Raw genomic sequence first — 26,629 nt, 5'->3', positions numbered from 1 at the left:
TATAATGGTTTTCTTTGACCAGAGCCGCTACTATTCGGTCGAGTAGCTCCTCAATTGGCATCACGAGGCTGAGTGCACCCCGAAAAATGGCAACAGCACATGGCGGCTGGATGGTCACCCATCCAAGTGCCAGCCACGCCCGACAGCGCTTAACTTCGGTAATCTCACGGGAACCGGTGTATCCACTGCGGCAAGGCCGTTGCCATGCAACAGACAGCATGTGTATAAAATTGTTTACTCAGCTTGCAGTGCCTGTTCAAAGAGAATATGCACTGTAGCTGGTGAGTCCTGAATCTAGAAATTCGATGAAAACCTGTTAAATACAGTGTATGTTCTAGCTGTCTGTAATTATCATCAAAATCTTATTAGACAATTTACCAAAATAGTCCATGCTATCTTGTACATTACATGACATTGGGCTAATTTTGTGACAGTTCAGGGCTGCTTAAAATGTTCCATGTTTTGTCAGAAAGAACCAGGCACTCCATTCTTCTGTTAGTTCTCAAAAGCCACATAGGTAGTCTCCATGATGTGTAATGATTGTACTGATGTGTCCTGTAACTTCCAACTTTAGTATTGTATTTGTGCGAGATGAGTTCTTCAGTATCATGGTGAGTGAGGAGTTGGGAATGCATGAACACAGTGTACTTTATATATTGACTGATGCCATCTATAAGGCAATACTGTAGTTGCTACTGTGGTGTGGCCCATGCCTCACAGGCAGTGTGTGACTTCCTTGCGGCAGAATACTGACTTGGTGCAACTGCGGCTGGTAGTGTCAGTATCCTTGCTGATTGACTAGTATATCAGCCCAGGCAACACAGGGCCAGGTGGCTGGTGCACACTGCTTGCAACCCTATCATTGGCACTCTGAGTTTAACCCATGACCCTTGGAGACTGGCTGGGGTGTCAGGCGATGGCAGCCACTGAGCAGTCTTCCCATGATGGATCCTGTTTGAAACCCAGAATAACGAGGTCTGGCTGTCAGCCTGTAGACTTATGGCTCCTTACTACTAGGTGACACTGCTTCAGGAGGGCTGGGTGTGATCCAGCTGTACATTCAACCGATGACTGGGCAGGAGATTGCATTAATCAAATGCAGGATGCTGAATGATTTTGCTGCTTGAGTCTACAATCCCTCTAGCCATGATTGTTATCACAAGAGGCAGGCTCCTGTCATGTACTCATCTGTGAAATACCACATTGTGCTGTACCATGGAGCATTACGGCTGGCCACCATTGGCAGAATGCAACATTCCTGTTTCTAGGATCTTGACCAACAGTTTGCACCAGCACTATTGCAGTGCCTAGTTGGAGAATTGTGGCTCACAAAGCTGCCATCATTTATGACTGCCCACGCATTGAGACTTAATTGGTACTGCTGCTTAAGAGCTGTAATGTTACAGGGCTCTGCATGTTGCAAAGGTTCATTGTGATATCCCTGTTTACTGAAATGAATTGTACAGTGTGTGGCATGGTATAAACAAAATTTCCTCTAGCCAGGAAGCTATAGATACCATGGCATATATTAAACCTCATTCATTCCTTATCATTCATATGAAGCTGTTCTAGTTCAGTGCTGGCAGCCAGGCACACATGGGCAGAAGTGGGCAGGAGTGGACAAACAGCTCATGTGTGGGCAGTCAGGCATCAGGCCACAGCCTACATGACTGACTGTCTCAGCTGAGCAGCTAGAGGCAGGGATGGGCAAATGGCTTGTGAACAAGATGGAACAAAGAGTGTATGTGGTTCAACATGACTGCCTGGAAATAGCCTGTACTGCTCGCACCTGGTCATGGGTGACTTGCTGCACCTGTGCCCCACACGAGGTGGATTTGGGACAGTCTATTTTAAAGGCCTATCTCCCAAAGTTTGTATCCATTATTCACAATCATCTTTATAGCATCCGTATTACAGCACAGTTTTCGGGGTGTGTACATGGACGAGGAAAAAAAATTCCAGGATTTTCCGGTTTAAAATAAACTTTTTCCTGGGTGAAAACACATTTTTTCCCTGTTATGTAATATATTTTCCCCCAGAACTACAAAACTTATCAATCCTTTGAATGGTTATGGTTTTATACACAGCTGTAGAATTTCCTGGCACTTTAGAAAATGAAACTCAGGGGGGGGGGGGGGGGGGACGTTTTGGACACAAAACACCCATGTTATTTTCCGAAGCATTGAAATCGTGATTGTGGTGCATCATAGCTCATGTCACGTGATCCCGCCAGCTGACGACAGCGGATATTCAGAGCATAGGACATGTGATGTACCGTATTTACTCGAATCTAAGCCGCACTTTTTTTCCGGTTTTTGTAATCCAAAAAACCGCCTGCGGCTTAGAATCGAGTGCAAAGTAAGCGGAAGTTCTTAAAAATGTCGTAAGGTGCCGCCACAAATATATGCAGCACTACACAGGCATGCTTTGCAGGCACAAAGATAAATACTGGCACCAAAACCTCTGCGTCAGTAAATAAATTTAAAAAAAAAAGTGGAAGACGAGCTTTTTTCGCCACCCTGAGTTTCGACCACTGCATTTTCATACATTATCCAACGAAGTAAATACAAATTCCGTATTGTTCATCTTCGAATGTAGCAGTATTTCAATGTACTACGAAAATCCGACTGGCAAGACTATTTGCGATGTTTGTCAATATGGCCAATTCTACGTTCTGAATTTTTTCCTACCTGTGAGAAGAGATGGTTGCTAATAGGAACTTTTATGAATTGTGAATCAGATGCAGTATTCTCTTCACCATAAGAATAATGCGAATATAAACATTTTGCCATGTATTCTTTCGTGTTTGCTTCTATCTCATTTAAATCCTGTCTGCCTAATAACCTACGAACCTAGTGTGAAACAGCAGCAAACGCGGAAGAATATACATATCATGCCATGTTTATATTCGTATAATTCTTATGCCTAATAGTGATACAATCAGAAATGAAGCATGGACATTGATTATATTTTTAAATCTAAGATGACTCTAATTTCTGTGCAGAATGTAATGTACACAAGAGGTGTCTGCAAAGATTTAGAAACGGAGAAAAATTTTAGCTTAACTCTTGTTCAGCACATCTATCATACGCAGTCTATTATTTGGTTCTTGTTGATCATTATCAAAGAAAGCAGCAGTGTAAGCAACAACAAATACCAGTCTCTTGCCATTGTTTTGCTAATGAGACAATTCCTATCTTTTTTTATTGTAAGCGGCAGTAGTGCGCACAAAAGCAAGCCATGCCGCGAGTGGCGACAGGTCGTAAACACTCATTATCAGAATGCATCAAACAATGCATGACCCAGTACGATAATGCATTTTCAGTGTAGAGTGACGTAAACACCACATTTAAAGTGCATACTTAAAGTGCATATTTGTATGTCCAAATTCCCAGTGAAGTAGGCCTCGACCTGATATTAAGCTTTTCAGTGTGGTTTTCAGGATGTAAATTTTTTTTGGAGTACCAGAACTGTATTATCTCATGTTTGGTTCTTTTTTATGGCATAATGCCATATGTGCTAGAAGATGAAATGCAGTGAACAGTTGAAACTAGATAATAGTTTCAAATACATTGACTGCCTCAGACAAAAATAACTTCATTGTTCAGCAAGTGGAATTGAAATGTGTATATTTTGTAACAGATGCCATCAAACTATATTCAGGACAGTGGAAATTAAAATGCCCTGTGGTGCCTCTCTTGCTCTCAATCACCTGGGTTGACATTCTGCCCCTCACAATTAATACTAGATGGGATTATTTGTAATCGTGAGAACAAGAACTCTTCAGAAAACTTACGCTCTTTAATGCCTATTAGCTAATAACATGTTATTTGTGTGACATAAAATTAAATATAGGATACATAAAACCAGTAGAGATAAGAGACAAGCAAGACAGTACACATGTCTTCAATCCTTAGCTCCTGGCATTTTTTTCTCTCTAATCTTGCTAAAGCTTTACATGGTGTACTTTCCTTTCTGCGAAACATTTTGCTACATGAAAAATCTAAATGTTGCTGTCTAATACTGAAATAGCTGTTAATACAAATAGCACCTAGGACTGCTGCGGTTTCTCGATTCGATTACATCTATTTTGTCACTATCTGCTAGTTAAAACAAAGTAGGCCTTTCTAATATTGCAGCAATTGTAACACACCCCAAATAAATGAGACTGTTTTGGCACAAATGGTCATTTGTATAACACGACAGAATATAATTCACAAAGTACCAATATCAAATGTCTATTAGGCCTACTACAAGCAAAAAGCTTTATGTTATGAAATAGTTTCACATTTCATTGATAATTGGAATTGTCATATTCTTCTATAATTTGTATAATGTCCCCATTTCTTCTCCTTCCTTGTTCTGATAAACAATCTTGTCATCACTAAGTCTGTAAATGTCTGTCAAAACTTATTTGCTGGTTAACTTCATTAACCCTGGTAATCACTAATTCTGTAAATATTTCTGCCATTGTCAAAACTTATTTGCCGGTTAACTTCACTAACTCGGTCAGAATCACCAGTTTAGTTATCCTGCAATTATTCTCCGGTTCAGTGTTGTTACATGTTCATACTATGCATTTTCCACACTACGTCCAGAATAGAACTGAAGCGGCTGCTAGCTGGGGACTGTACAACTAACTGACCCTTACTAGTATAGTGGTCTGGCCAAACATTTTCTGTCAAAATTTCATTTTCTTGGATACACTGTAATATTTCTTAGTTGTTATTCCTGTTAGTCATTTATTTCCACTCTAGTAATCTGACTCTATGGAGTTCGCTAGTAATTATAACAACACTGATCATTCGAAAACCTAATCAACCACATAATCAGACAGCAATTGGCATTCATCCATTCAGCTTTACTCGGCTCAGCTCGTGCAGCCAGTCCAATTTTTGTATGCAGAAAAATTCATTTCGAGATGCGATGAGGATTCACTCGACAGAGGCATCACATACACTATGCACGCATTCGGAAATCAACTTAGAATGTGTTCAAAAACCAACAGGGATGCGTTTCAAAATCATATGATAGACCAACATGCGCTGGATGCTAGGCACTTTGTGACTAAGGTTCTTTCCCTCAAGTATATGAATTTGGTGCCCCCCCCCTCCCCCTCCTAGATCGAGGCCTGGTGCACATGCGTGAATCTGGCAGCTCTGGCATGCAAGTAACATCTATCTGCTTGCTGCAACTGCTTACACAGCCAACGCCACATTTCTGTAACCAGAAGCAGGAGAAAGTACTACTCATATGTGACTCAACTTCGCGTGTGCATGAGCCCGCTTGTAACTGCTCAAACGAATCTAATGTAAACAGTTGTGACGTGATACTCATCAGAGGCAATTTGTTGTTATGAAGCATTCCATAGTCTTCCTAAAGCCTTTGACACACCTTGCTGTTGGCAGACACTTGTATGAGCACTGTGTTTTGTTGTTGTATACGGCACATTTCCTTTACAATTTGTGTTTTATTTTAGTTTTTTCTCTAGTTCACATTGTATTGCTGCAGTATTATCCTGCAATAGCGGGATACAGTAATATCCTTTGTTAGAGTTTTGGTTCTTACCTGTCAAAATTACAAAAATTTAACTGAAAACTAAAACAATGAAAAAAATCCCGGAATTCTAAAAAATCACTGGGTTTTTCCCAGTTTTCCCCCAGATGAAAAAATTCCCGGGTTTTTCCCGAATCTGCTGGTTGTCCCGGGTCGTATACACTCTGGTTTTTTAAATGTTCATTTGATGGGCTGTGATTAGAGTACCACTTTTGCTGTGCTGTCATGTTTTATTGCTTTTCTGACATTGATGTAATACCTTATTCATATTGAGTACCACTTAAGAAAAGTTCCTTTAACTGCAGCGGAGAATTAATGTATATTTGTAACTTAAATGAAAATCAAGAAACATATTATTTTGCAGCCAAGAAAAACTTTCAATAATTTATGGCCTACAGTGTAAAGCTGCAACCAAAGCATGTCTCAAACATTCATAATTGTCTTCTCTGTCTGTGCAGTGTACCAAATGCTGAGCTGGATACTGTGAATGAAGCAGTGATTAAGATGTTGTCCGATAGTTATTCGGAACACATGCCGGTTAGTATTTCAATCACTTGTTTGTATCATCAGTCTGTACAGTAATAGCCCTTGTTATTATCTGCAGAATTTTAGAGTATTCTGTGTGAACCTTTTCCTTTGTTTATTTTATTTAGTGTTTATTTCCCAAAGGCACTGCCTTTGAAAGGACCAGGTAAGAGCTGACAAAGAGACTACAGACTGTGTTAAAATTGTTCATAGAAAAAACATACAGAATGTTGTATTGCTCCAGTTTACATCATTTATATGCTTCCAAAATATTTTCAGGCAATTAAAGACTGTCCTGCCACAGCTGTTGGTAATGAGAGATGGATGAATGCAGAAAACCAGATCCTTGCCACAGTTTACCAAGACTTCTCTGTTCCAATGGTAATGATTGTTAGACAGCTCTTTCTTTTCTCTTTTATCAATCGAATTAAGAGTATCTTACTATTTAAATTAATTTACATTCTTTTTAGGATAAATTATTAGTTTATTTAGTGAACTTAGTGATGTGTCTGTTGTTTTCTTTTCTTTTTAGTCACTTATTTTTTTTTGTTTTATTTCACCACCAGTAGAAAATTCATTGTCCATCATGTATGTGCTACAAAAAATAAGGGTCACTTAATACGAATCTATTCACACTGTGCATGAAATTGAGTATTTAGCATGCAGATTCAGAGTCATATTAATACATACCACATTATTGTGTTCACATTTTTACACCTCTGCTGCTTTTTTTCTTGTTGATATGCTGTAGTAAGAACAAACATAATTTATGGAATGTAGTACTTTATAGAGATACATGTAAAATATAATGAAGTTCAGGCTGTACATGGCACAGAATACATCGACAGGACAACAGTAACACAGGTTACAGAATAGGCCAAGCACTCATTTGAAATTGCTTAAATAATACTGTTTCTTTGGCGGATCATCTGAGCATGCCAGGGACCTGACCCAGCTGGCCTCTATAAGCGGGCCTGTGAACAGTATGGATGTGCAATCTCAGACATTGTGCATGTCGTGAGTGAAAGTACATCAAGACATAGTCAGAAACTTTGGGTTGCACTCCATAATCAGTGTACTAGCCATCTTCAAGTGATTTACATATGAACTAAATGTGCTTACTAAGATGAATTTACATCAAATAACAGTTTGTGTAATAGTCCAAGTTGGTTCTAGAATGACAGCAACAATGAGCAAGAAAATGCAGCCCTTGGAGGGAGAAATGTAATCTTTATGGTAGATTAAACTGAGTTCATGGACAGGACTTTAATCCCTTTGTTTCTGGTGATCTCTCACTAGGGCAATCACGAATACCTCACAACTCATCAGAAAGCCTTAAACTGAGTTCACGGACAGGACTTTAATCCCTTTGTTTCTGGTGATCTCTCACTAGGGCAATCACGAATACCTCACAACTCAACAGAAAGCCTTAAGTCCCACTAACTTTTCTGTTCTGTAATCAACCAATTTTCTCTGTCCATGCTAGAGGTGCCACTAAAGCAAAGCTAAATCAGTGAAGGCTGGAATGAGGCTTGTCACCGATTCTTATTTGAATGTCTTAGAGTGTGTATGTCTGGCAGACATAATATGCATAACAATAGACTTTCAGGTGAACAATGACAGCATTTCAATGTAATTTAGGAGAAAGTTTATATCATTAGGAAGAAGGTTATTGTGTAACAATACAGGTTGGCTGTCTGCTTTTCGAGGAGCTCTTTGCGGTGTGGGGGAGTAGCCATGTATGTGAAAAACGGCATCGCATTTGAGTCAATTGATGTTTCAAAGTACTGCACTGAAAAGGTGTTTGAATGTTGTGCAGGTGTGGTTAAATTTAACGGAGCTAAACTTGTAACTGTTGTTATTTATAGATCCCCAGACTCCGATTTCACAACATTTTTACTAAAGCTAGAGGAGGTTCTTGGTTCACTTTATAGGAAATACAAAAAGTTAGTTATACGTGGTGACTTCAATATTAATTGTATAAGTGATTGTGCAAGGAAGAGGATGCTGGTAGACGTCTTTAATTCATATAATCTTATGCAAACCGTATTCTTTCCAACGAGAGTGCAAGGGAACAGTAAAACAACCATAGACAACATTTTTGTTCATTCCTCATTACTAGATGGGCATTCTGTTAGCAAAAAGGTGAATGGCCTTTCAGATCATGATGCGCAAATTTTAACTTTAAAAGATTTTTATGCTGCAACACGTGTTAAATATAGTCATCAGCTGTTCAGGAAAGCTGATCCAGTTGCTGTGGAGACCTTTGTAAATCTTATAAAGGAACAAGAGTGGCAAGATGTTTATAGCGCTGATACAGTAGATGATAAATATAATGCTTTTCTCAAGACTTTTCTCATGCTCTTTGAAAGTTGCTTTCCGTTAGAACTTTTAAAACAGGGTACTAGCACAAACAGGCAGCCTGGGTGGCTGACTAGAGGGATAAGAATATCTTGTAGAACAAAGTGGCAATTATATCAAAACGTTAGAAACAGTCAAAATCTAAATGCAGCAGCCCATTACAAACAGTATTGTAAGGTGCTTAAAAATGTTATTAGGAAGGCAAAAAGTATGTGGTATGCAGATAGAATAGCTAAGTCTCAGGATAAAATTAAAACCATATGGTCAGTTGTAAAGGAAGTTGCTGGTCTGCAGAGACAGGTCGAGGATATAGAATCAGTGCGTAGTGGGAATGTCCGTGTTACTGATAAGTCGCATATATGTACAGTATTTAATAATCACTTTCTGAATATAGCAGGTGAACTAAATAGAAACCTAGTCCCAACAGGGAATCATATAGCGCTCTTAGAAAAAAGTGTTCCGAGACTGTTACCTGAAATGCTCCTCCATGATACTGACAAGAGGGAGATTGAGTTAATAATTAAATCACTAAAGACCAAGAACTCTCATGGATATGACGGGGTATCTTGCAGAATACTGAAGTATTGTTCTATGTATGTTAGCCCAGTTCTCAGCCATATCTGTAACTTTTCCTTTAGGAGTGGTCGGTTTCCTGACCGATTAAAGTACTCGGTAGTGAAGCCACTTTATAAAAAGGGAGACATTGATAATGTTGACAATTTTAGACCTATTTCTATGCCATCGGTGTTTCCTAAAGTTATCGAGAAGGTTGTATATACAAGGTTACTGGAGCATTTAAATTCACATAATTTGCTGCCAAATGTTCAGTTTGGTTTTAGAAATGGTTTAACAACTGAAAATGCTCTATTCTCTTTTCTCTGTGAGGTTTAGGACGGATTAAATAAAAGGTTGCGAACACTAGGTGTTTCCTTTGATTTAACGAAGGCTTTTGACTGTGTTGACCACAAAATATTACTGCAGAAATTGGACCATTATGGAGTAAGGGGAGTAGCTTACAATTGGTTCGCCTCTTACTTTAAGAACAGAAAGCAGAGGGTAATTCTCCGCAATATTGAGAGTGGTAGTGATGTTCAGTCCCAATGGGGCACTGTTAAGTGGGGCGTTCCCCAAGGGTCGGTGCTGGGGCCACTGCTGTTTCTTATTTATATAAATGATATGCCTTCTAGTATTACAGGTGATTCAAAAATATTTCTGTTTGCTGATGACACCAGCTTGATAGTGAAGGATCTTGTGTGTAATATTGAAACAGTAACAAATAATGTAGTTCATGAAATAAGTTCGTGGCTTGTGGAAAATAATTTGATGCTAAATCACAGTAAGACTCAGTTTTTACAGTTTCTAACTCACAATTCAACAAGAATCGATATTTTGATCAGACAGAATGGGCATATTATAAGCGAGACGGAACAGTTCAAATTTCTAGGCGTTCGGATAGATAGTAAGCTGTTGTGGAAAGCCCATGTCCAGGATCTTGTTCAGAAGCTAAATGCTGCTTTATTTACCATTAGAACAGTATCTGAAGTAAGTGACACTTCAACACGAAAAGTAGTCTACTTTGCATATTTTCATACGCTTATGTCGTATGGTATTATTTTTTGGGGTAATTCTTCTGATTCAAAAAGGGTATTTTTGGCTCAAAAACGGGCTGTTCGAGCTATATGTGGTGTAAGTTCGAGAACCTCTTGTCGACCCCTATTCAAAAATCTGGGAATTCTGACATTGCCCTCACAGTATATATTTTCTTTAATGTCGTTTGTTGTTAGCAATATTAGCCTATTCCCAAGAGTTAGCAGCTTTCACTCAGTTAATACTAGGCAGAAATCAAATCTGCATGTAGAATGCACTTCCTTGACTCTTGTGCAGAAAGGAGTGCAGTATTCTGCTGCATCCATTTTCAATAAGCTACCACAAGAACTCAAAAATCTTAGCAGTAGCCCAAACTCTTTTAAGTCTAAACTGAAGAGTTTCCTCATGGCTCACTCCTTCTATTCTGTCAAGGAGCTCCTGGAAGAGCTAAAAAATTAAGCAAATTCCAGTGTTACATTGTTGATTGTCTTCATTTAAACTTACGACTTGTCACCTGAATATGTTTTTTTTTATATTTCATTTTATCTGTTTCTAATATCGTGTTATAATTTCATGTATTGACTCGTTCCATGACCATGGAGACTTCTCCTTAATTTGGTCCCACGGAACAATAAATAAAAAAATAAATAAAAAAATAAAGGTTCCACAGTTCATAAGTATTTGAAGAAAGTCATATTTCAGAACTGCCAAGTGCTGCTGATAATAAGGAAATATATTAACTACTGGCTTCAGTAATCGGATTAACGTACAGTACTATGAATTATTTGCAGTAGCCTGCATGGCAACATTCTTACTGTGGGATCAATTAAAATAAAAGGCATCCTGTCTCACTGTCACCTGTAGTAAAATACACTCCTGGAAATGGAAAAAAGAACACATTGACACCGGTGTGTCAGACCCACCATACTTGCTCCGGACACTGCGAGAGGGCTGTACAAGCAATGATCACACGCACGGCACAGCGGACACACCAGGAACCGCGGTGTTGGCCGTCGAATGGCGCTAGCTGCGCAGCATTTGTGCACCGCCGCCGTCAGTGTCAGCCAGTTTGCTGTGGCATACGGAGCTCCATCGCAGTCTTTAACACTGGTAGCATGCCGCGACAGCGTGGACGTGAACCGTATGTGCAGTTGACGGACTTTGAGCGAGGGCGTATAGTGGGCATGCGGGAGGCCGGGTGGACGTACCGCCGAATTGCTCAACACGTGGGGCGTGAGGTCTCCACAGTACATCGATGTTGTCGCCAGTGGTCGGCGGAAGGTGCACGTGCCCGTCGACCTGGGACCGGACCGCAGCGACGCACGGATGCACGCCAAGACCGTAGGATCCTACGCAGTGCCGTAGGGGACCGCACCGCCACTTCCCAGCAAATTAGGGACACTGTTGCTCCTGGGGTATCGGCGAGGACCATTCCCAACCGTCTCCATGAAGCTGGGCTATGGTCCCGCCCCAACATCGTGCAGCCCGCCTCCAGTGGTGTCGCGACAGGCGTGAATGGAGGGGCGAATGGAGACGTGTCGTCTTCAGCGATGAGAGTCGCTTCTGCCTTGGTGCCAATGATGGTCGTATGCGTGTTTGGCGCCGGCAGGTGAGTGCCACAATCAGGACTGCATACGACCGAGGCACACAGGGCCAACACCCGGCATCATGGTGTGGGGAGCGATCTCCTACACTCGCCGTACACCACTGGTGATCGTCGAGGGGACACTGAATAGTGCACGGTACATCCAAACCGTCATCGAACCCATCGTTCTACCATTCCTAGACCGGCAAGGGAACTTGCTGTTCCAACAGGACAATGCACGTCCGCATGTATCCCGTGCCACCCAACGTGCTCTAGAAGGTGTAAGTCAACTACCCTGGCCAGCAAGATCTCCGGATCTGTCCCCCATTGAGCATGTTTGGGACTGGATGAAGCGTCGTCTCACGCGGTCTGCACGTCCAGCACGAACGCTGGTCCAACTGAGGCGCCAGGTGGAAATGGCATGGCAAGCCGCTCCACAGGACTACATCCAGCATCTCTACGATCGTCTCCATGGGAGAATAGCAGCCTGCATTGCTGCAAAAGGTGGATATACACTGTACTAGTGCCGACATTGTGCGTGCTCTGTTGCCTGTGTCTATGTGCCTGTGGTTCTGTCAGTGTGATCATGTGATGTATCTGACCCCAGGAATGTGTCAATAAAGTTTCCCCTTCCTGGGACAATGAATTCACGGTGTTCTTATTTCAATTTCCAGGAGTGTAGATTAAACAGTAACAATAAAATATACTGACAGAGTTAATCAGCCTATGTGTACTGTCATAATCAGATTCCATCTTTTTGTGTGAAGTGTACTCTATGTACTGACAACTGTACATGAGATTTATGTTTCAAGCACGAGTTGACCATACGTAGCATCTACACTGTATAAAAGCACCTAAAAGTGCTTACGCTATCCATACAAATGTAAAACAAGGAGCTTACAAATTAAAAGGCAGCTGCAGCCTTCAAAATGTAATTGATACAAACATGTTATTGGTGAAAATATATGCAAGATGTGATCAAAAAGCAATGGGAATTTTTAATTTTCAAAATTTTTTATTTTGTTGGTGTATGTTTGCATTTTCAGCTGCTTTGATTCAGCTGTTTTCAATATTTAGTTTATTGTTGATAGTCAAAAAGTTAATACATGTTTCGTTTGTCAAATTTTTATTTTCAAAAAAGATGGATCAAAGAACTTGCATTAAATTTTGCTTAAAAAATGGAATAAAGTGCACCACCACATTCTAAATGTTGACTACGATGAACCTGCTCTTAGTAGCCAAGAGTTTACAAGTGGTATAAATGTTTCAAAGAAGACGATTAAGATGACAATTGTCCTAGATGCCGTAGAACATCAATTACTGATGACTGTGTGGAAGAAGTAAAGAAATTGATTCTGGAAAATCACTGAATCACCACCAGAGAGGTTGCCGAAGATGTCGGTATATCCCTTGTCTCATGACAATCATTTTTTTTTTTTTTAGAAGTTTTGGGTCTGAAACATGTAGCAGCAAAGTTTGTTGGAAAATAGTTGAATTTCAATAAAAAACAATGTCATGTAGATACTGCTCAGGAACTGCTAAATTGATCCAGAACTTCCAGAACAATGATCCAGAACTTCTAAACATGGTTATAACAGGTGACAAGACATGGGTATGTGGGTATGACGTCAAAAACCAAGATTTCAGTAGTCCCAATGAAAACTGCCTTAAGAACTAAGATGAAAGGAAATTCAACAAGTTTGATCACATGTAGAGGTTGTCCTCACTGTTTCTTCAGTTAAAGTGGGATAGTACATCATGAGTTTCTGTCTTATGGTTGTATGGTCAGTAAGGAATCCAACTGGAAGTTGTGCACCGTTTGCATGAAGCAATCCAAAGACAATGACAAGAACTGTAGCAAAAACCTCTATTGGAAACTGCATCATGATACTGCTCCTGCTCACACCTCTATGCTTGTTTGTGATATTTTGGCAAAAAACAAAACCATTGTCGCCTCAGCTACCTTATTTGCTGAATATGGACACTGTTACTTCTTTCTGTTCCTGAGGCTGAAGAGAACTATGAAAGGACACTGTTTTGCCACCATTGATGAGATAAACACAGAATTTCTGAAGGAGCCAAAAATTATAACGAAAAGTGAGTGCTAGAAGAAAAGTGAGTGCTAGAAGTGCTTCGAAGATGGGAAAAAGTGCTGGTGTAAGTGTATTAGATCTGAGAGGGATCACTTTAATAGGGATGAAGTTGATGTTCATGAGTAAATAAAGACTCTTTAAGAAAAGTAAAATTTCCCATTACTTTTTGATCACACCTTTTATGTATTATGCAAACTGATGATGGATGAAATTTATCTTGGTACAAATAAGCTTTTTTTTTTTTTTTAAAAAAAAAGGATGATTTGTTTTTGTGAGACATAATCTGGGCTTCAATCCATATTTTTTCAAGTGATATACATTATCTATGTCAGTGCCACACTTGTAATGTGAGGCATCAGAAATTGAATTCATTAGAAATTCTTGACAGAGATAAGATTAAAAGTAGCCAAATGTCTAGAAAAAAATTAATAATTGTGAAAGCTGAGATTGAATGTAGAGTCAGGTTATTATGTTTTTATAGTCACTGAGCACTGTGATAGAATGCAAGATATTACTGTTTCAATTATTACTATCATTTGGGTGACTGACACTGATATCACATTTCCTGATCAGCTATAAAATATTTTAATTGTGTCCTACATGGGCCAGTAACATTACGATATGAAATTACTTCTTCACCTGTAGTCATTCATTTTTATTGGAAGATGCTAATTTGCTTAGATGATATCCATTAATATCATTTGAAATTTGTGATCTCTGAACATAAAATGAAATTGCTTGTGTGGTTCCACAATACAATTCCTCCTCCTCCTCCTCTTCTTTGTCGTCTTCTTCTTCTTCTTCTTCCATTACAGGCCAGCTAAGTTCCGTATTCAAGCCACATCTAGCTGTATGCTTTCTCTAATATTCCTGCACCTGTTCACTTTTTCCTTCCCTTTCTTCTTCTGTGTATTTGGAACTGGTTTGGAAACCTTCCCTACTATTAATTTTGTTTCTAAATTTTGTTCTGCCTTGAATTTCTTGTGTGTGTGTGCCAATTTCTTCCAAGTTTTATGCACTTTCCTAAGTCTGTTGGGTTTGCTTTTTAATTTTTCAATATACTTTACAAACTTTTTTTGTCAGTCATCTAGAATCCATTTTTTAGTCTTCTTCCCTTCTTTAAGTCTTGTTCTTGAATTTTGTCACTAAAGTTTTCTGCATAAGTGTATGCTTCTGTATTCCTGTGTCATTTACATGTTCCCACTGTTGTTCTGTTTCCCAGTATCTTCCTCACAATCAGTCTTTCCCTTTAACTGATTTCTTAATTTTCCTTCAATTGACCCAGAAATTAGTGTTCCTGATGCATCTGTGCATTCTAGCAATATTATTCTGTAGTAAGAATGAATTTTTTACACAATGGCTTTTTATTGTACACTGAGGTGACAAAAGTCATGGGGTAGTGATCTGTACATGTACAGATGGCAGTAGTATTGTCTGCACAAGGTATAAAAGGAGCCGTCATTCATACTCCAGTGACTCATGAGAAAAGGTTTCTGATGTGATGTATGCCAACGCGATAAGAATTAACAGACTTTGAACACAGAATGATAGTTGAAGCTAGATGCATGGAACACTTCATTTTAGAAATCATTAGGGAATTCAATATTTTGAGATCCACAGTGTCAATGGTGTGCTGAGGATACCAAATTTCAGGCATTACCTCTCCCCACAGACTGCATAGAGCTGTCAGTGCTAACAGTCAAGCAACACTGCATGAAATAATCACAGAAATCAGTGTGGAACATATGGTGAATGTATGCATTTGGATGATGTGGTGAAATTTGGTGTTAATGGGCTATGGCAACAGACGACTGACGCGAGTATATTTGCCAACAGCATATCACCTGCAGTGCCTCTCCTGGGCTCTGGTCCTAGATGAATGGAAAACTTCTGGCCCTAGATGACTGGAAAACTGTGCCATGGTCAGATGAGTACTGATTTCAGTGATGATGATGATGGTAAGGTTTCAAGTATGGTGCAGACCCCACAAACACAGATGATGGGAAGGTTTCAAGTACGGTGTGGACCCCACAAACACATGGACCCAAGTTGTCAACAAAGCACTGTGTGAACTATTGGTGACTCCATAATGATGTGGACTGTATTTACATGGAATAGATTGGATATCCATTTGCAGCTATTGATGGACTTCATTTTCATAAACAACAATGGAATTTTTATGGGTGACAATGTCGCTGTAGTGGCGTTAAAGAGCTTGTGGAGCGGCGGCCGAACCGCCTCGCGAGGGGTCTCCCAGCCACCAATGCCATACGCTCATCATCACGATGAGTACTATCGCAGCATGTGTAAATTATCAGCTGTAAAAATAACAAAAGTATCTAATTTTGTATATGAAGTTCTCCTGTACGCCTTGCAATCCTTTTCTGGAAATTTATTTCGAATCCCAAATTATCTTTGCCTTTCCTGGGGGACAACTCTTCATGACTGGTTTGGTGAACATTCTGGACCTTTTGAGCAAATGATTTTGCTGCCCGGAGCGCCCAACATGAATCCCATCACATGTTTATGGGACATAATCGTGAGGTCAGTTTGTGCATGACATACTGCACTGGAAACACTTTCACAGTTATAGATGGCTGTAGAGGCAGTGTGGCCCAATATTTCTGCAGGGGACTTACTACAACTTGTTGAGTCCGTGCCATGAGAAGTTGCTTTGCTGCACTATGCTGGGCAAAAAGAGGTCTGACATGATATTAGACTTTTGTTCCTCAGTGTAAACTTCTTTTGTTTAGTGAAATGATAAATTCTCCTTTCATTAATCTTGTACTAATGGCTTTTTTCACCTCCATGAGGCTGGATGACTTTTCCTAGATTCTGTTCTATTTATATGATTCACTCAAACTTTTATAGGGAATTTCAGAGCTCACCCATCTACATAATTAGCAAATTAACTACTTTCAGCCTCCTCCTTATTCTTTCATGGTGCTGCATTTTTCACAAACACTGCAGGTTGTACATTTCTTCCACCTGTTTAACATTTTTGTAAGTCACTATATCCACTTCTTCTGGCTTGCCAGTTTCATTTACAAGTATTACATGTTTTGGCTGTCTCACTTGTAAATGGATCTCTGCTCCATTGGAAATCATGCTTAGCTTGCCAGAGCCAGTAACACCTGACCTTTTGCTATTGTTACTGTCTTACCTTCTGAAAAATCACAAGATAAACAAAAAAGTAAACTAGATCAATAAGCCATACTCTTATTTTTGCTTATCAGTTGGGAACTTCATCTATAAAGTGAGGGACAGTTTTTTTCTGGAGTTCATCCACATTTCTTTTCTCCTTGATTGTGTCCATATGTCATAGTTTTTACTTTAAAAAAATAGCTGTTGTAAAGGCTAGTTTATTTTTTGTATGTTTTCCCTTGTTTCTATTGTGAAGAGAGAATGATTCATATGTGATTTATTTTTATTTGTACCAAAATTAAATAAATACTGTATCACATTTTAGTTGTTTTCCCTCTATTTTATTTTATTTTATTTTATTTTATTTTATTTTTATTTTTAGGTAGTGTCACATATAACATGCTGTCAGAATCCTCAGCTGTCTCAACTTACTCCACTTTGGATGCAGAATTTACGTCCACTAATGCGCTTCATTTCTGCAACACAACAAGGTTATCACCTTATATTTTAGTTAAATATTTAATTTATTTGCAAAATCACAAAATAGGCGATGGTCATGCCTCATAAAATGAAGAAATTAAAATATTTGAGTATTCTGTTATTACTAATTGTCATTTATTATGCAAACCTAATCATTTTGTTTACAGCTGAAATGAGTGGCACTAATGTTTACTTGTCTTCCAAAGATATATTTTGCAGGTTGTTTCCATTAGGTTTTATCATGTGAAATGTACCACCCAAAGTTTCTGATACAGGGTGTTTCTGGAGAAAAAGTAAATATTTGAGGAGATGGTTCTGATCACAGCTATTATAGCCTTATGAGAAGAGGAAACAATGATACATAGAGCTAGAGCACACAGCAGAGTTATTGATAGAATATTGATTGTTCCTCCTATTAATGGCTTCCAGCTCTCTATGCAGTAGTGTATGTGTGCTATTGAGGCTGCTTGTCACTACAGAGTCCACAGTGTGAGGACTAGGCTCTTCTGTTCACATTTAGTCTGTAGGTTTCACTTTTCAGTGATACACAAGAATCAAGAACTGATATGCCATTGATCATATGAGATGAAATGTGCCTCATCTTTAGTACTTACCATAATAGAGATTTCTGACTGTCTATACGGTAAACAGATACAAAAGAGTTAATATAAAAGCAATTTATAAATACCATAAATATTAAGACAATGAATATAGTGTTCAGTACACATTACAGGTACTAACGTAGTGACACAGTTAACATACTACCAAAAACTACCAAAAACGAAATATAATGGCAGTATATGAAATGGATAGATTGCTACTCTCCATATAGTGGAGAAACTGTCGTAGACAGGCACAACAAAAAGACTGCTAAACAAGTAAGCTTTTATCCAGAAGGCCTTCCTGTGAATTAGACATCACACACACACAGGCATGAAAACACAATTAACATATGTGACCACTGACTCTGGCTGCCGGGTTCAGATGGAGAGCAACAGCACATGATGGGAACAGCAGTCTGGGTGGTGGGGGGTAAGGAGTAGCATGGGGCAGGGAGGGGTAGCAAGGTAGGAGTGGGGGACAGTTCGTTGGAACATAGAGGGATAAGGTGAGGAGAAAAGCTTTGTGCAGTTAGGTGGTTAGACAGAGGGTGGTGTTGGGGGTGATGAAAAGGAGAGACATAAGTAGACTACAGGTTTGTTGGTGGAATAGAAGGCTGTGTGGTGCTGGAGTGGGAACAGGGAAGGGGATAAGTGGTTGAAGGACAGTGACAAACGATGGTTGAGACCAGGAGGGTTACAGCAATGTAGGATATATTGCAGGGAGAGTTCACACCTGCTCAGTTCAGAAAAGCTGATGTTGGTAGGAAAGATCCAGATGGCACAGGCTGTGAAGCAGTCATTGAAATGAAGAACATTGTGTCGGGCAGCATGCTCAGACCTGGGTGGTCCAGCTGTGTCTTGGCCACAGTTTATCGGTGGTCACTCCTGGGGAGAGACAGCTTATTGGTTGTCATGCCCATGTATAACACAGCACAATGGTTGCAGCTTAGCTTGTAGATTATATGACTGGTTTCATGGGTAGCCCTGCTTTTGATGGGATAGGTGATGCTTGTGACTGTACTGGACTAGGTGGTGGTGGGAGGATGAAGTATACTCATATTTAAATAGCAAATGCAGTGATTAAATACAATTAATAAATTAATACAAATGATGCACAACAACATTCTTTAGATAGTGACTACAGCTATTATCTTACATTTTAATAACCGTTGTACATTTGTCAATTGATAGGCCTACATAAGCAGAGTAAATGGTGAGTGTAGTTGCTTTTACAAAGTGATCTCAGCACTAGTCAGATCATAAAGCTCTTTCATGCAGTCTCTCTTTAAGGATTTTTGATGATGTGATCTGAGCACTTTGTGATAGTTTATGGAGGATTTTTAAAGAATTCACTTTGTGTGTGTTACCAGTTTTTGTTAGTCTGTACCATGATAGGTCATAATCTGTCTTCATTCTTGTGTTGTTGTCATGAATTTATTCCCCGACAACACCTATAATCCCACTGCACAAATAGTACACAACATGCATGTACAGATTTACAACTGTCAGTAATCTGAGCCTGGTAAAGATATGGTAACAGTGATCTCTGGGACCAGTTTTACACATTATGCATAATGCTCTTTCATGTGTTTTCAAAAGTTTGGTAATATAAGAGGTGTGTCACCAAATGAGAAGGCCATAAGTAATATGTGATTGGAAGTATCAAAAGTGCATTACCCTAAGGAAGTCCATACTTATCATGTCTCTAAGTTTCCAAGGGAGCTAGAGACTCCTGAAATCTTTTTGCACACCTGGCTTATGTGTTCTCCCAGTTAAGTTTGGAATCAATATGCATTCCTGACAGTTTTACAGATTTTTTCTATGGCTTTGGGCAACCGTGAAAGAAGCTGTTGTGTTTTCTCTGAATTACAGAGTAATTTATTTGATCAGAAACAGTGGAGGGCAAATTGGTGTGTTTCCTGTGCACTGTTATCCAAAAATGAGATATTCTGATGTGAGGTGAGCAGAGTTATGTCATCAGCACAGCATATGACAGTATGATTTATGTAATGAGGCAGGTTGTAGATAGTGATGAAGAAGAAGAAGGGTCTATTAACTGAGTGCTGTGGAACACCAGTACTGACTACTGCCAGAGAGGAGTATTAATTTTTAACTATGGCAATCTGTCTTCTATTGTGAATATACAAATCTATTACTGTTGTTCTGGATTGCATACACCATAAAAACCACAAAATTCTAGTTTTGCTATGAGAATGTCAGAAGGAATGCAGATAAGTTCTTTGCTTGGATTGCATAAGACAAGTGACACTATATTACAGTTTTTGCAGGGTTTTAATGTCTGGTCGACCATTTCCAAAATGGCTTGTTGTAATCCAACCAAACTGATTGTTACTCAAAGGATTATATGTTTCAAGACAGCTACTCAATTAGATATACATAAGTATCTCAAATATCTTAGAAAATTTTGATGCAACTGAGACTGGATGATAATTTTGAGGTAGATATTTATAACTATTTTTAAACACTGTGTAACTTTGGAAATTTTGACATTAGTATGAAAAAGGTAGATTGGTTCCTGCCATGTAGAGGAGACATTGAGTTGCAGACAGGCACAACAACACGACTGCCATACATTTAAGCTTTCGCTCATGTGCTTAATTTGAGGGATTCTCTTGAGCTATAATACGCCAAGTTGTCTTGCATTTGCTCAGTGTACCATCTGTGTACCTTTCATAGACAACCTTTTCTTCCCGTACAAGCTTAAGAGTTAGTTTTTATTATCAGTGAGCAGGTAAATCATAATTCTACATATTTTCTAAAGTAAGAGTATGATTCGGGTATCTTCCTGCCCAATTAATGAGGTTGCTAGAGCTTCTTTATTTTTTAAAAGTGCTTGGTATTTTGTATAATTGAACCCCTTTGAATATTAGTGATAGCTGTTTTCATGTGGAATCAACATACATGGTTGTTATATGCCAGTTACAGAACAGTGTAAGTAAAGTTAGTGGCATCTATCAACAAAATGCCACTTACGTTTATCATTTGTGTTCGTAGCAGTATTGTATCAGCTGCTGGTGAAAATCATAAAAGAGATGATGCTGACACAGTTTAAAGCCACATAAAAGGTCAAAACTTTTTACATAAATTGGAGTTGTAGAAATAATCAATAACTGACTTGTTGAAAGGACCACAAAAATGCCTAACGCAACTCCCTACAAGTTAAACTTAGATGGCTGAGAGGGGATTTAGGACCTGCTTCTTCTGAGTGTAAGTTCTGTGCCTTATCCAATGTGTGACTTTTTTTGGTAATCAGTGATGAATTTTGCTTTCCTGGTCCAAGAGGTTTTCTTTAACGTACCTTTGAAGCAGTGCAAAAACACTAGACCCTTTGAAACGATTGTAAAGTCCCGAGATTATTGTATGGAAATATATTATCATTTTAATTGTATGAAAGAAAAATTCAGTTGAGAACACTAATTAAAGAATTACTGGCCAACTCTCACCTTCAGGAGATAAAATGTGTAGTGCTGTGACAGACACAAACACAATTCTTAGCTTATGGAACTAATAATTCTTTTGTTGAAGAGGAGAGAGGGATATGTTGGGAAAGTTAAAAAGGAAGGGAGGGTCATCCAGACACCACGAATCTACATACATGGGACATTCCATTTCATAAATCATTAAGGAATTCAATATTCCAAGATCCTCAGTGTCAAGAGATGCCAAGAATACAAAATTTCAGGCATTATCTCTTACTGTGGACAACACAGTGACTGATGGTCTCCACATATTGATTGAGAGTTACAGCCTTTATGTACAGTTGCTAGTGCTAACAGATAAGCAACACTGCAGGAAATAACTGCAGGAATCAGTGTGGGATGTATAATGAATGTATTCATTAGAACAGCACAGTGAAATTTGGCATTAATGGGCAGACAACTGAAAACCTTGACCTGGTCAGGATGAGTCCCAATTTCTCGTGGTAAGAGCTGATGGTGAGGTTCGAGTATATCACAGACCCCACAAAGATATGGAACCAACTTGTCAGCAAGGCACTGTGCCAGCTGGTGGTGGCTCCATAATTGTGTGGGCTGTGTTTACATGGAATGAACTGGGCCCAATTAAAATGATCATTGACTGTAAATAGTTATTTTCAGCTTTTTGGAGACCATTTGCAGCAGAAAGAATGGAATTTTTATGGATGACAGTGTGCCATGTCTCTGGGTCACATTTCTTTGTGATTGGTTTGCAAAACATTCTGGACAATTCAAGTGCATGATTTGGCCACCCAGATCACCCGACATGAATCCCATTGAGCATTTGTGAGACATATTTGAGAGGTCAGTTTGTGCACAATATCCTGTACTAGCAACATTTCCACAGTAATGGATGGCTAGAGAGGCAGGGTGGCTTCCAGTCCATGCTATCTGCTGCACTCGCCGTGCAAAAGGAGATCCAACAAGATATTAGAAGTTATTCCAAGGCCCATGACCCAACACTTGTGGCTGGCAAAATTGAGGCGAGGGACCAATTGCGGGCGACATTGCATCAAAGGATCACTGCAATCTGTTGCTCATGTGTAAGGCTCTTAAGAGAACGCTGAAAAAGCTACCTTTCTTAGTTGGTGTCTTGTTCAAGGGGCAGAGTGATTTTCATCTTCAAGGGATATAAAATTTGTTGGAAAAAGCAAGCTATTTCAATGGAAGGAAAGAATTCTAAAATACAGATTGAAGTAACTCAGGACACTGATTTGTATTTGCAGTTGTGAAGAATTGTCTCCCAGAAACTATCCAGTTGTAACTATGGATGAAAGGACTTGAATATATTCATTCAGTAAATCACATCAGACATGAACATAAAAAGCACAGTCTTAACTCTCCCAGTGCTTACCCATAGTCAGTAGAAGAGAAACAGCATGAGAAATGTTGAGTGCACCATAAGCATTTCCCAACTAGGGCGCAATGAGCAGTGCAGAATGTTGCATGTAATGCACAGCTACTGCAGTCAAATGGTTAAAGGTGTTACTTCTAAGATTCAATGTGGCTTATCTCACAGAAATTATTCATGCTGGGTTTGGGTATTAATGTGAAGGTTAACAGTTAGTGTTTATGGAAAGCCACTCGTGTACTTCAGTAGCTGCACAGACTTGCTGCAAATATTGCATTCTGCTGTGACTGAGTTTGGTACTTAAGTTTTTTTGACTGGGTGGGATTTATTACTGTCAAAATATAAGTTAAGGTTGTCTCTAAATTAACTACCCTTTACAGGTATTCGAGGTCGTGTTGTTGACCCAGATGGTCATCCTATCCGTACAGCAGTAGTTACAATCACAGGATCTCCAAGAACTGTTTCTGTTACAAAGAATAATGCTTTATTTAGATTCATTCTTCCATCAGGAACATACACTTTGAATGTAAGTACAATTTTTAGCACATAGTACCGTCATGATTGTTTGTACAAATCAGTTTTATTATATGGCTTACTTAACATTTGTTTCAGGTGTCAGCCAATGGATATTATCACATTTCAAGGAATTTTACAGTGTACACTGAACAGCTTACTGAGCTTAAAGTTGAACTTCAGCCAATTCCTGGAGCTTCATACCATGGCTATAAAAGACTTCAGAAATTGATGCTTCATTTGAATTCAGAAAATGCTGATATTTCAAAGTTGTACTCGTAAGTTAATGAAGATAATTGACTTTCTTGGTAATAGTATATAATACTAATAAACACTGCATTTCATTGGGTTAGAGTGGTAAATCTTCCACATGAAACTTCTTGTATTGTTGAATCCAGGAGGCACTGTATGAACCTGTTATAGAGTCAGTCATTATTAATGTAAGAGGGTAACCCCAAAAGTAAGTTCTCCTATTTTTTTTATAAGTACATAGACCTGTTTATTTCTACTATGGTTTACATCAGTTTACAGCTTGAACATTTAGCTGCTTTTCGACACAATCATCATTTCTGTCGATGCATTTTTGTAGACCCAGTGGCAGGTTTTGATGCCCATGTCATACCAGCTTGCTGCCGTGCTGTTTAGAAAGTTATGAACCTCTTCTTTCACCTCGTCGTCGGAGCTGAATCGCTGGGACCACAATTAAAACTGACAAGTACTTTGAGACTCTGAAGAAACTCAAACGGGCAACTCAGAACCGGAGAAGAGGAATGTTGAGCAAGGGCGTACACATTATCCATGACAATGCTCACCCACACATCGCTCGGCAAAGCCTTGCTCTCCTACAACAGTTTGAGTGGAACATAATCACCTACCCATTCAGCTCTGACAATGAGGTGAAAGAAGAGGTTCATAACTTTCTGAACAGCATGGCGGCGAGCTGGTATGACATGGGCATACAAAAACTGCCACAGCGTCTACAAAAATGCATCAACAGAAATGGTGGTTATGTTGAAAAATAGCTAAATGTTCAAGCTGTAAACTGATGTAAACCATTGTAGAAATAAACAGGTCTATGTACTTATAAAAAAAATAGGAAACCTCACTTTTGGGATTACCCTCGTAGCATGTTGTATCTTGAAGTTTCAGCCTGTACGGGGTTTAAAGTTCCTGCAATGATGTATGTGTGGCAACATGTGTTGAAGAGAACTAGATGAATTATAAACATGACAGTCAGCCATGAAATGTGATGTGAGCATGGAATAAAAGGTGTCTCATTTCTACGAAAATGACAGACTATACAGCTTCATCCTCATTGTTGACAGAATGTTTGAGCACTGCTACAGATCTTGCCTTGCTGTTGTCCATTGTCCATAGTTAGCTAGCAGATCCAATATAGTGGACAGTTTGTATCTAATACTTCATTCAAGATAATGCAGATTCTGAACCAAAGAGACGTCTTTCTACATTCACTTTATCAGTACAACATATCACTTCCAAATGGCTTTTGGTGTGTTTAGTCCTTGCCACTGGTGCTCAAACACAATTCTCACATATCAAATACTGTTACTTACTGTGTGAGGTCAAAAGAGTCATTTTCTATGTAGTTGACAAGAAGAAATGGCTACAGGAGGGATGCAAAGTTATAGACTCTTGCATGATTATAGATGTAGTATATAGAAAAATTAAAGTGATCTTTGGAGAACAGAGAAGCAGCAGTATGAATGTCAGTAACTTGGGTGTCAAACCAGTATCAAGCAGAGAAAAGATGGCTGAAAATGTGGAAAGAAGGTATTGAAGGGCTATATAAAAGAAACAAACCTGAAGAAAGTATTACAGAACAAGAAGAGGAAACAGATAAAACTGAGATGGGAGATTTGATAATTTGGGAGGAATTGGACACAAAAATGAAAGACCTAATTTGAGTAGATGGCACATGGAGTAGATGACATTCCCTCAGAATTGCTGAGATCCTTAGGAAAATAAACTATGACAATGTTATTCCACCCGATATTCAGGGTAAAGAAGAGAGACAGAATACCATCATATTTCAAGAAAAATGTAGTAATCCCAGTTCCAAAGAATTCAAGTGCTGACAGGTGTGAATATTACTGAACCACCAGTTTAATAAGTCAGAATAGCAAAAAACTAACACAAATAATTTGCAGCAGAATGGAATGACTGATAGACACTGGGCCTGGGGGGGGATCACAGTGGGTTCCATGGAAGTATAAGAACGAGCAAAGCATCTCACCCGACCTCCCTTTTCTTATTTGCCACTCCAGCCAGCTCATCAATTGTTTTTCTTATCTCGTTGTCCCTATCTTCTTCTTACTATCTATTTTCTCTCAATGTTCCTCTTAATGGTCCTCAAACTTGCTCTTACACACACATGTATGTTCCACTCAGTAATGATCTTTTCTAATATCTCCTGTGTTGCTCCTTCTTCTACTCATTCCACATCCCTCTGTTACTCGTTGCTTGTCACAACCAACATTACTAATCACCTACTTTCTCCAGTCAGTATCAGGCTGTGTGTGTGTGTGTGTGTGTGTGTGTGTGTGTGTGTGTGTGTGTGTGCGCGCGCGCGCGTGTGCTTCCATGATTCCTGTGTGCCTGTGCATTGCTCTCTTTAGCTGATTTTCTATTTGATGGCTAAATGAAGTCAGTATTTCATAACCAAACTGATTTAGAAATGTAAATTTCACCTTGTAAATCATATGATTTTATTGTCCTACCAAAATGAAATGTGTTAAGGAATTTAAAAATACATTAACTAAAATGTAAAATTGTAAACTCAGTATTTCTGTATGTAAAGGAGATTTTGAAATTGGCGACAAAAATCTTCTCCTTATTCTTCTTCCTCTTTCTCTTCCTCATCCACACCACCAGGGTTAGGCCCAGGGCCTACTTTGATCTCACCATCTCTTCCTTAGTCTTCAACAAAAATATTAGTTGGACATAATTTGATTATATTTATAGTTGCATGTATTGCATGTGCATTACACTGATAAATTTCTAATTTGTCCAGATTAGGAAAAAGTTCTGGAGAAAAAGACATTTTGGTACTGGATATCTTCCCAAGACAGACTTCTGGTAGTAAACCGATTGAAACACTCCCAACATTGGCATTGGTTGGTGGACTTTATGCTGAACCAGTTACAACAGAGCTTGCATTGAGATTTGCATTTCACCTTTTGTCAGAAAGAAATTCAGCAGATAGTGGTGACGTCTCACAAGTTTTAAAGGTGAGTTACTCTTAATGGACTGAAACCAATGTTCACATCTTGAGTACAGTGAGTACCTAATGAGTTTGTATCCTACGATGCAGGAAA

At 39.1% G+C, this 26,629-nt stretch overlaps 1 protein-coding gene and 1 pseudogene across 1 annotated transcript in view; one reads left to right on the top strand and one right to left on the bottom strand.

Annotated features, from left to right (window-relative positions):
• The window catches only part of LOC126100158 (carboxypeptidase D-like), a 250,461-nt gene that overhangs the window by 143,960 nt on the left and 79,872 nt on the right, over positions 1 to 26,629 (top strand). The window contains exons 15-20 of the mRNA XM_049910700.1: positions 6,015 to 6,093; positions 6,361 to 6,462; positions 17,234 to 17,342; positions 23,162 to 23,307; positions 23,394 to 23,572; positions 26,326 to 26,542. Coding sequence (XP_049766657.1) covers positions 6,015 to 6,093; positions 6,361 to 6,462; positions 17,234 to 17,342; positions 23,162 to 23,307; positions 23,394 to 23,572; positions 26,326 to 26,542 — 832 coding nt within the window. The remainder of the gene's footprint in view (positions 1 to 6,014; positions 6,094 to 6,360; positions 6,463 to 17,233; positions 17,343 to 23,161; positions 23,308 to 23,393; positions 23,573 to 26,325; positions 26,543 to 26,629) is intronic.
• On the bottom strand, positions 88 to 204 carry LOC126102372 (5S ribosomal RNA; annotated as a pseudogene).

The sequence above is a fragment of the Schistocerca cancellata genome, chromosome 9 (genome assembly GCF_023864275.1).
Source record: "Schistocerca cancellata isolate TAMUIC-IGC-003103 chromosome 9, iqSchCanc2.1, whole genome shotgun sequence".
NCBI lineage: Eukaryota > Metazoa > Arthropoda > Insecta > Orthoptera > Acrididae > Schistocerca > Schistocerca cancellata.
This window is presented reverse-complemented; position numbering and strand designations above follow the sequence as displayed.